The 11,875-nt window shown below is 44.2% G+C and overlaps 1 protein-coding gene across 1 annotated transcript; it reads left to right on the top strand.

Annotated features, from left to right (window-relative positions):
• Window positions 1-3,791: 3,791 nt before the first annotated feature.
• On the top strand, window positions 3,792-6,321 carry LOC130267720 (E3 ubiquitin/ISG15 ligase TRIM25-like). The gene has a single exon (XM_056517849.1). It carries the CDS (start codon window positions 3,798-3,800, stop codon window positions 5,379-5,381), a length of 1,584 nt encoding a protein of 527 aa, XP_056373824.1. The 5' UTR covers window positions 3,792-3,797; the 3' UTR covers window positions 5,382-6,321.
• The last annotated feature ends 5,554 nt before the right edge of the window (window positions 6,322-11,875 follow it).

The raw sequence follows: 11,875 nt of genomic DNA, 5'->3' as shown, positions 1-11,875 counted from the left end.
ATAAAAACAAAATTCTTCAGAGGCATTTAGTATTGTTTACATGTCTGCCCTGTTCTGAATTCACCTAAAATCCAATTGACTTGTGGTTATTTAATCCTCTTTCCTACCATGTTCTCTCACTACTTCCTTTTTGAGCAGTTGCTTAGTATTTCAACTCCCAGAATGCATTGCTTTCCCTCAGTTCTCTATCACAGTCCTGCCTAGTCCCCACTCCACAGCAATCCTGCCAGTTTCCCCACCCAGAGCTGTTGCAGAACACCTAATTTCACAGCAGTATATTGCTCTGCAATCAGTATATCTGCAGGACCTGCTGTAATCATTCTCTGTCTGCTCCTCTGCCTGTGGCATTGCTCACCACAAAGCAGCATGCTGTAACCACACTTCATTCCTTCATAAATGTCCCAATGTAAACCTATCAGTATGTGTGGGAGAAAACCTATGCAAACACAGGGAGAACATATAAACTCTTTGCAGATATTGTCCTTGGTGGTATTTGAAAGGCAACACTGCTAACCACTGAGCCACCATGCTGTCATTGCAGATGGGAGTTGCAGTACTACAGATAGAGTCTATAGTGTTATGGTAGCTTGAGGGCCGTATAATGTCTCTAAGCACCTTCATGGTGGTCTCAGCAACCTTTTTCAATGAGGGTCTGCACATATGTGACTAGTCCTTGACGCAGGTGCATTCCATACTGATGGAGTCTGGGTGCAAATAAGTTGGACCTGACACAGTTGTACCTTGAACCTTAAACACTTAAACATTGAAGAAGATCTCTCTTTGCAAGACAATACAAGACACAAGGGACTTGTTACTGGCACATTTACACCCTTCGGCTTCAGTCTATGTGAACATATAAAAATTCCCTTGGTGGCCTTTGTAGAGATATTGGAGAGATATTGGAGACAGCTGTCACGCCCCCTCCAATGGGCTTGCATTGAGGGGGCAGAGCGTGATGTCACAGGGGGGCGGAGCCGTGACATCACTATGCTCCGTCCCCCTGATCACCAGTAATCAGACCCGGAGCAACCACGCGCCGAGGGCTGATTCTAACTGGGTGCGGCGTGGAAGATCACTTTGGATAGGGGATAAGAGGTCTTAGCGCCGGAGTACCCCTTTAAGGAACATGGGAAAGTGGAATTGAAAAGTAGAGGGGGGTGTGGTCTGACAGGGTGCGCAGCCTGATGCCCTAAGCGGTCAGAGAGGGTATAAGTGATTCATGTGTGAATATATAGTCCAGTGTGTGTGTGTGTGGGGGGGGGGGGGGGGGGTTGAGAAAAAAGGTGTAACTATTAGAGGAAGGATTTAAAGTCCTTCATGTGTTGATCAAACCCAGTGCTTTCAAGCTTTTTTTAATCAACTCATTCCTTAAATTGTTGGAACAAGGGTTTCCTATCAACTGTAAATTACCTTTTGATATTTTCGGAACAATAACTGTGTGTCCTGCCATTTGTTCCACACAACAGTGCTCCTTCAGTGCTCTCTTCCAATTTTCAGTGGACCAGCCCTTCAGGAATAAGGATTCTGTAGGACAAAGAAAGAGGAGACCGATACCGGCGCCCAGCGCATTACCCTTGGTAACAAGAGTAGTAAATTCAAGGATTGGCAGAAGAGACCATATAGATGGCCGCTCACGTTGAGTAGGATAAATGAAAGCCTATCACCCCAGTGATAATGGGGTACTCAGTGTAGGTGGAGTCGCTGCTAGCCTTCTGGGTTGCGGGAAACAGCTGCACTGCTGTCCTTTTGCAATAGAGGAGAAGCTTGAGAAAAATAACCCTTTGGAGATAGCGCTGCGGCTTCCTGGGAAATGAAGGAGATGGACTGGATAATATACATCCAGTCCATCTCCTTCATTTCCCAGGAAGCCGCAGCGCCATCTGCAAAGGGTTATTTTTCTCAAGCTTCTATTCAGGAATAAGGGAACCCTGGGGGAAACCCTCAAGCCAAGTACAAAGTTGTAACGTCACGTCACTGGTACCCTTCCCCACAAGGTGGCGTTCCACATGTGCTACAAGTTTTCAGGTACACTGCAGAATTATTTGATTTCTTAACCGATAATAACAGAGATTAGGGCATTGAGGGTGAGCGGATACCATAGTTTACCCTTTGCTTATGTGGCTTGAATCTACTGTATTTTCATGCTGACGGTGAGCATAGAGCTCCATGTGCAGGAGCAAATGAGCTTTCATTGGTTATTATTACTGTTGGTGAAAATAGATCAGATCAGTCACTGACCGGGTGTCAACCCTACATGTACTGCAGACCCTCTAATTCCCTTTAGACCAGCAGTTACATGGTTTTCCACTAAATTGACCCCTTAAGGTGAAATCTTACATATGTCTTATCAGATGGTTCTCATTGGTTGCTGTACGGCTCCGGGGCCCCATGATAACACAGAGCAGGAAGTGTTACTATAGGGACACAGACTACGGATGAATTCACAACCCCGATTGGGTCCATATTACAGAAACAGGTGTAAATCCTTCCATTATAATTTTTCTCTGTGTCAGCTTCATTCCTGGTATTGGCTAAAATATGACCAAAATTTCTATTTTTTATGGAGTTTATTTATTTTTTTATTTTTTTTACTATTGGGTTAATTGTTCTGCTTTTCTTGGATGCTTGCTGAGGACCGTGACTGAGATGTGTAAATTCTTTATATGGCACCATAGCATATGTTTGTGCCAGAAAGGACAGAGAAGATGTTGGCTGGATAGCTTCTTGGTTCTTTCTTCTGGAGCCTCTCTCCATTGTCTACAGTATCCTACAATAGTCAATATCCCTGGTAAAGGGGGCAGGGGACATGGGATCAGCATTGACCAGTACCAAATATTCCCTTCCAGGTTCATGTGTGTGTAATCTGTCTGCCTGGTATTAACCTATAGTTATTCATTTAGGGGTAACATGGAGGGCATGGGGGGGGGCTAAAATGGGTGAGATCCCATAAATGCAGCTCAGGATGGTACAAAGCAACTAGAAGTCTAGAACAATGAAGGCTTAGGGGCGAACTATGTATAAGTATATGGGGGGGGGGGGGGGCAGTACAGAGATCTCTACCATGATCTATTTATACCCAGGACTGTATCTATAACAAAGGGGCAACCTCTATAGCTAGATGGAAAGAAGGTTTCTACACCAGGATGGATGGGGGTTCTTTACGGTAAGAGCAATGAGACTATGGAACTCTCTGCCAGAGGAAGTGGTCATGGTCGTGTTTCTAGAGTGTAGGTTAGGGGTTATGGATTCTAGATTTATAGGAACGGAATGTTGATTCAGGGATTTATTCTAATGCCATATTTGGAGGTGGGAAGGTATTTTTTTTTCCTTAGTATGGGACAATTGGCATCAGCCTCAAGATTTTTTTTTTTGTCTTCTTCTGGATCAACACAGTAGGAACAAAATAAGGTTATAGGTTGAACTTGATTGACTTTGGTCTTTTTTTAACCTTATGAACTATGTAAATAAGTCTCCGATTTGTAGCTTGTATGACAGTATTATTAGGGCACTTTACGGTATTATTATTTAGGCCCTGTATGGCTTATATTTAGCCATATTATGAAGGTATCATTTGGGCACAGCATGCTGTTCTTACTCTGATCCTGTTCAGAGGTGTAAGACAAGCCCTTGTCCTGGCTCTGACTCAATGTGGCACGTTGTCATATCATTGAAGGAGAAGAAATGGTTAAATGACCTTTACTTCTTGTAATATGATAATCCCAGCCTCGCCCTATGTAAATCACATCCTCTGGTCTCTGAGCCTTGCAGATTTACATTTCTTTCTTCTGTTGTCAGCAATGGCGTCTGCCGGTCTCGGAGAGGAGCTTAAATGTTCTGTCTGTGTCAGTCTTTATACAGATCCTGTAACCCTAAAATGTGGACACAACTTCTGCCGGGTCTGTATTGATCACATCCTGGATATTCAGGATCAGGAGTCTAGAGTTTATTCCTGTCCTGAATGTACAACAAAGTTTCAGGAGCGGCCGGCACTGCAGAAGAATATCACTCTGTTTAATGTGGTGGAGAATTTCCTGTCTACTCATCAGGACGAGGCCGTAATCTTCTGCACTTACTGTGTGGACTCTCCTGTACCTGCTGTGAGGTCCTGTCTGATGTGTGAGGCTTCTCTGTGTGATAAACACCTGAAAGTTCACAGCAAGGGACCAGATCACGTCCTGACCGATCCCAGCACTTCCCTGGAGAACAGGAAATGTCCCATCCATAAGGAAGTTTTGAAGTATTACTGTACTAAGGATGCTATCTGTATTTGTGTGTCTTGCCTTAAGGATGAAGAACATCGTAGACATCGGGTGGAGACACTGATTAAGGCCTCTGAGAAGAAGAAGAAAAAAATGGGAGATTTTCTACAAAAACTGACCACAAAGAGAGAGAAGACTGAGGAAAGAGTCCAGAGTCTTGAGGAACACAGGAAGAAAGCTCAAGAAAATGCAGTGGGAGAAGCCAAGAGAGTCACTGCCCTGTTCACAGACATTAGGAGACGGGTGGACGACCTGGAGAAGAGGATCCTGAGTGAGATCTCCAGGCAGGAGGAGAAGATGTCACTTTCACTGTCTGATGTCATCCAGAATCTGGAGATAAAGAAGAACGAGCTGTCCAGGAAGATGAGGGACATTGAGGAGCTGTGTAACATGACGGATCCACTGACTGTCTTACTGGATCCAGACACATGTGACTTGTGTGATCCTGAGGAGGAGGGAGGTGATGAGGACACAGGAGGACATGATGGAGGTGATCGGGGTCTTGAGCTGATCTCACACATATTATCTGATATATTTAGAGGTTTAAATGCAACCTTCTATGGGCAGGATCCTGCAGACATATTACTGGATATAAACACGGCTGGTAATAATCTCCTTATATCAGACGACCTGAAAACGGCAACCTGGACAGAAGGAAACCAGAATAATCGAGAAACGGCAAAGAGATTCCAGAATTATCATCAGGCGATGAGCTGCAGAGGATTCTCCTCAGGACGACATTACTGGGATGTGGAGATGAGTAGAACAGGGGTGTGCAGGGTGGGGATGTGTTATCCCAGTATAGACAGGGGTGGAGATCAGTCAGTTATAGGAGATAATAACAAGTCCTGGGGTTTATATGGAGGGCAGGGGAGTAATAATCAGTGTTCAGTAAAACATAACAGGAAAGAGACCCAGTTACCTCACCAGATCTTCAGTGATAGATTCAGGATCTGTCTGGATTATGAGGCCGGGCGGCTGTCCTTTTATGAGCTGTGTGACCCCATCAGACACTTACACACCTTCACCACCACCTTCACTGAGCCCCTTCATGCAGCATTATGGGTATGTGGTAGTTCTATAAAGATTTTAGGGGGGAAGGAGCAGCTGTGGGGAACCTGAGGAACCATCATCATAGAAAACTTCTGCCCAGATACTGGCAACATCCCAGACAGCCAATAGGATGCAGCAGTGGGTGGGTCTATAGCTGAGCTCCTCCTTTTTGGCTTCTGGCATTTTGTCTATATACTATACAGCAATGGTTTTCAGTCCTCAGTCTGCACCAACAGTCCAGGATTTGAATTTTTCCATGTTCTATTCTAATGGAGTAACTAAAAAATCCCGGAATGTTGGTGGCCTTGAGGACTGGCTTGGGGACACCTGCTATATAGTGTAAACCTCCTTGTCCTAATGATCGCTACCTTATCTCCCACATGGGCTACACGGTTTACCACTATAGATGAAAAAAAGTATATAAAATGTATTTTAAAGTGTAATATAAGAGTTTTACTGTGTATAAACTTGGCCCTCAGGTGCATTCAGATGTTCAGGTTTTGTGATGCCGTTGATAAAGCTAAAGCCGGGTGTGGAGAAAAAGTATAAGGCTGAGTTCACACAGTGCATTGTTGTGTTTTTAAAATGCTTTTTTGGGGGGTTGGTTGAACAACACAAAAAAAGTGTCAAAAATTCATCAAAAACGCACAGTGGGAACAAAAACTTGAAGAAACTAATTCTAATAATCCACACTGGGTTTTATCTTCAAAACAAGAATGTGTAAGAGCACTCCCATAATGCACTGCTGTTATTGGTTATACAAAGACCTATATTAACCTCTTAATGACCAAATACAGCATTTTAACCCTCTGCATGCCTCATGCAGAGAGGCAACTGACAGGTGCTGAACTTGTCAGTGGTCTGATCGGCCCTCCCCCAACACAATCGTGAGGTGCTGATAGGTTACCATGGCAGCCGTTGGTCTTCCTACCATAATTAGATTTTCTTGTACAGTCTGTCTCAGGCATAAAGTTTAAAAAAAAAATAATAATAATTTGTAAAAAATATAACCCCCCCATTATAAGCATACCCCATCATTAAATCCTCCTTTTCTAATTGTTTCAAACTATTAAAATGGAACATTATTGATCCTGCACGGCGAACGGCATACATTAAAAAATTAAAAAACAAAGGCAAGAATGACTCTTATTTGGTCATAACACATCTCAGGAAAAATGTAATAAAAAAGTGATCAAAAAGTTACATCACACCAAGCTGGTACCAATAAAAAGTACAGGTCATGGGGCAGAAAGAAAAAAAAGAGCCATCATACAGCTCCATGGAAGTGTACCATATATACTCGAGTATAAGCCGAGTTTTTCAGCCCGATTTTTTGGGCTGAAACCGCCCTCCTCGGCTTATACTCGAGTGGACAAAACAAAAAAAACAAAAAAAAAATGTTGCTTTAGGCATACCGGTGGGGGGGGGGTGAACCGTCCATCTTCACTGCAGGGACCATCTGCATTCCGGTGGGGAGGGTGAGCTGGTCCGGGCCATCCATCTTAACCGGGAGGCACTCTTCTCCGCTCCGGGCCATCCCCGGACTAGTGATGCTGCATTGACGCTGCCGAGCAAGGATGTCCATGCTGGGCAGACATATGACGTCAGGGGCGTCCCTGCGCACAGACGTCTGCTGCGCTCGGACGTCACTGCGTGGTGGCGTCAATGCAGCGTCACTAGTCCGAGGATGGCCCGGAGCTGAAAAGAAGGCCTCCCCGTGAAGATGGCCGGCCCTTACCGGCTCATCCTACCATCGAAATTTGGACGGTCCCTGCAGTGAAGATGGACGGCCCAGCTCACCCTCCCTGGATGGTCCCTGCAGCTACTAGAGCAACAACTGGGGAGGTGAGAAGAAAACAAAAGGGGGGTCTGGATGATGACAGGGGGTCATATGGACAGGGGGGGATATTGACAGGGGGGATATTGACAGGGGGTCATATGGACAGGGGGTCATATGGACAGGGGGGTCTGGATGATTACAGGGGTGGTGGGATGATGGATGATGACAGGGGAAGGGGGGATGATGTATTTTGCACTCTAGGCTTATACGCGAGTCAATAAGTTTTCCTAGGTTTTTGGGGTGAAATTTGGGGCCTCGGCTTATTTTTGGAACGGCTAATACTCGAGTATATACGGTACCTTTTTTTTTATTTTTTTTTTTTTTTTTTTTTAAAGTAGTAAACCAAAACAAAAGTTCTATAAATTTGATATCTCTAGAATCGCACTGATCCTCCCCCCACCCCCGCCTCAACATAGCAGAGTACAGCACTTGGCCTTCTCCAGTGGCTCGATAGACATTGAGTCAGGGCGCCATTCTGGAGACTGCAGGAGAGCCCAGCAGTCACACCCCCTGCGATCTCTCACGTAAGATAATATAAGTCTCAATACTTTTTTAATGCTCTAATCAATATGAGATTCGACCACTTCAGATGATTGAAGGGCTTTATTATTGATACAATTTATGATTCATGTGAAATAAAGAAAAATTACAAAAAACAAACAAACCATGGTGTCCGTGTGTCCTGAACATCTGTCCTGGGAGTTGGGGAATGTCAAAATTCCCCCGGATCCCAGTTGTGTACAAATATTGAAACTCCACCCCAGGTCCATAAAGGGTTTGGATGCAAAGAGGTCCTGGACTATTGTTTCCCTCTTACACCCTCCAGCCCCAAACTTCTGAGACAAATTGATCTCGGATGAAAAATAAAAAAAACAAAAAATAGGAGAGCGGACAGGATCGATATTCATAGATAGTCAATTCATATACCAGTAGAGCAATCCTACTTACTTCAGCGAGAGGGGTTTCTCCGTCCTTAAACCCACCTCGATCCGGCCAGCCTGTGATCGTTTGGTCTTTTTCCACGCCAACCAGGTACTTTGCACACCGTTATTCACTCTTTCTCCTTTTTTCGGATCTGGTGGACTCCTTTCCCTTCTTGAGCATGTAGATGTCTGGTTAGCCTTTCTGTGAAAAATTTGCTCATTTTTCACAGAAAGGCTGACCAGACATCTACATGCTCAAGAAGGGAAAGGAATCCACCAGATCCGAAAAAAGGAGAAAGATTGAATAACGGTGTGCAAAGTACCTGGTTGGCGTGGAAAAAGACCAAATGATCACAGGCTGGCCGGACCGAGGTGGGTTTAAGGACTGAGAAACCCCTCTGGCTGAAGTAAGTAGGATTGCTCTACTGGTATATGAATTGACTATATATGAATATCGATCCTGTCCGCTCTCCTATTTCTTGTTTTTTTATCTTTCATTTTACTATTCGGAGTGACGAGTCACTTGCCGAGGAGGATTGATGCGGAGAAAAGACCGATATATGAGAGATCACCATTTGCATCTATGGGTCCTATAAAGTGTGTGAATGGTTTAAATAAGCTACTCACCAAGTGTAAGTGTGAATTAAATTTTCTTAAAAGTGTCTTGCTTCTTGAAGAATTTCTACACCGCTCCAAAAAAAAGTTTTTTTCTTACGTACTTTCTATATAAATTGATCTCGGGAGTGACAGCCCGCTCCACCAATCACTGCCCACAGAGATGTCCCACCTCATCCAGTGATTAGCATAGCGGCTGTCACTCATGAGACCAGTTTGTCGAGGAAGGTGGGGGCCTGAGTGCTCTGAGTTGAGAGACGGGCTCCATTCTGGAAATCACAGGAGGTCCCAACAGTCGGACCCAATGCGATCACTTAGCCTTTATCCACAGGATAGGGTATAACTGTCTAAATGCTGGGGGTCTGACCACTGGGATCCACCACCCACAAGCTCCCGAATGAGACCCATCTGTTACCTTATTCGCAGGATAACCTCTTTCAGTAAGCCTACCAAGGTTATCCTGTGATAACTAATTCCTCCAGGCTTTTGGCTACTCAACTTTCTCCTAGTCTTTCCAGATGTTAGCTTTTGGAGGGATAAGGGGAACACCAGAATGCAACACCATTCCCATACACTGGTTTAGGTGATGTAGTCACCATGTTGCCCTAACTTTATGATGTCACCTTTTGTATTTCATACAGTAATGGTGCCCACAACCACCAAAACAGTGATTTGGCCTTACACAGTAAAAGTTCTCTTAATGCCCCACAATGTAAGAATGCCAACTTTGTGACCCTTACAGAATAATAATTCCACCTTTGTGCCCCATACCATATAATAATGCCCCCTTGTACAGTCACAGAATACAGAACTACATCCTGTGACTACAGGTGGCATCTTCTCTGATTGTAGACGTTCTCTTTCCTTCTCTTCTCTATGTAGCCTAGACAAAGATGTTGATGTCTCCTGATGACTGTAGACTATACCTAGTTATCTGTGGCCCCTCACTAATGCAGCCATCCCTACCCTCTATAGCAACTAATGCGCTGCCCAATACCCACAATACTATACTCCAGATATGATAGTGCCGGGGATGGGGATAGAGATCACAGCAGGAGGGTTATCTAAAAAATTATACTCCCTGAAACACAAAATTATAGGGTGCTTCCAAGATTGAAACTAATAACCTATCCACGAAACTGGGGATACTGTATCTGATCGGTCAGGGTCTGACCATTGGGACCCCCACTATCATGAGAACAGAGGTACTTTGTTTTCTGGGTGAAAGGAGTAGTAGTGCACATGATTGCAGACTTACAGACCCCAGATCAAATCAAAAGACTTCACTAACTGCTTCTCATGTCCTCTACCTTTTTTTTTTTTTTTTTTTTTTTTAGTGCTCCTTAAGGCCCACCTATATACTGCTTCCTATGGTCCCCTATCTCACAGATACTTCTCCTTATGACCACTGGCATGTATTGCTTTCTACTGGTACCCATATACAGTATCTCCCATATGTGAGTCCACCTCTCAAGTATCAGGTGTAAAGGTGTCTTAAATGTGGTGTTATCACACTTGCACTCTCTAATATGGTCACTTCAACAAGGCTTTTCATGGCAAAGAACGCTCTGAAAAAAAGAAATGTTGCTCTCATAATGATGGCCTGGGCTATAAGAAGATTGCCAAGATCCGAGCTGCAGCATAGTGGGCAAGACCATACAGCGGTTTCATAGGACAATTTCCACTCAGAACAGGCCTTGGTCGACCAAAGAAGTTGACTTTGGGAAATAGACTTATGAGTGCTTCCCGTATTGATGCAAAGGTTAAGTGGGTGGGGGGATTCCGCCTGTCAGTGCTTAGACCATACACCGCACACTGCATCAAATTGGTCCCAGAAGGAAGTCTCCTTTAAAGAGAAAGCACAAGAAAGCCCACAAACAGTTTGCTGAAGACAAGCCGACTAAGGACATGGATTACTGGAACCATATCCTGTGGTCCGATGAGACCAAGATAAACTTATTTGGTTCAATGGTGTCAAGTGTAGATGGCGGCAACCAGGTAAGGACTACAAAGATAAGTCTGTCCTGCATGAGTGCTGCTGGCACTGAGGCGCTACATTTCATTGAGGGAACCATGAATGCCAATAAGTACTGTGACATACTGAAGCAGAGCATGATCCCCTCCCTTCAGAGACTGGTCCGCAGGGCAGAATTCACACATGACAACAACGCCAGACACACCTTCAAGATGACCTCTGCCGTGCTAAAGAAGCTGAAGTGATGGACTGGCCAAGCATGTCTCCAGATTTAAACCCTATTGAGCACCTGTGGGGCATCCTCGAACTGAAGGTGGGGGGGGGGGGGGGATGCAAGTTCTCTAACATCCACCGGCTCTGTGTCCAGAGCAGGAGCAAATCCCATTATTTATTTTTATATATTATGGCCTTTATATAGCTATAGTATGGAGGTATTTTTTGGACATGGCATGGTATGGTAATTCCAACCCTAGTCATATGTGTTTGATGTGTAACTGGAGGCAAGAGTTACATTTTGTGGCCCCCATAATGTGTCCAGTTAATCACTATGAGTTAACACTACAGTCTGGGTTATACTTTCTCTGACTGACTACCACAGTTTACGATTATAAATATGTAAGTTTAAGAAATACTTTTTACATTACCATGTATATATAATAGTGGTCACCAGGAATTCAGAATTACAATGGAAGTGAAATGGCTTGTAATGATGAGGAGGATAGGAGTGGTAGTGTAGGGCAGTTAACAGGGTAAAAGTGCCTCTAACAAATTCTATTGTGATCATGGTAGCTTTACGGTCTGGCTCAACCCTACCCTGTGGTCCTCCTGTAGTATTCAACCAATTTTTTAAGTGGGGTTATGCACAATTACACAAGTCCGTGACCCTGGGGTACACTATGGTCAAAAACATTTTCACCAAAAGATCACCGAAGTGATCCACTAATTCCCTATATTTCCCATATATTTGTTAAAAGGTATAATCTTTATTAATTTCAAAACACCAACAAAAAAGGAGTTAAAATTTGCAGTGTATCTCTCCTCCTGTATTATTAATTATCTGTGCCAGCCAGGCATCACCTATTATCTACCTGTGTGTACCTGCAGTGTACACACGGTTGGTGGAGGAGTCTGCACTGTATATTAAAAAAACCTATCCTTTGCCCCCCTCGACATGTTTCGCCGCAAGACGCGGCTTTGTCAAGAGGCTTTA

Source organism: Hyla sarda, chromosome 4 (assembly GCF_029499605.1).
Source record: "Hyla sarda isolate aHylSar1 chromosome 4, aHylSar1.hap1, whole genome shotgun sequence".
Taxonomy (NCBI): domain Eukaryota; kingdom Metazoa; phylum Chordata; class Amphibia; order Anura; family Hylidae; genus Hyla; species Hyla sarda.
This window is presented reverse-complemented; position numbering and strand designations above follow the sequence as displayed.

Excerpts from the sequence above, each read along its gene's own strand:
- LOC130267720 (XM_056517849.1), top strand. The coding sequence starts at position 3,798 with ATGGCGTCTGCCGGTCTCGGAGAGGAGCTTAAATGTTCTGTCTGTGTC.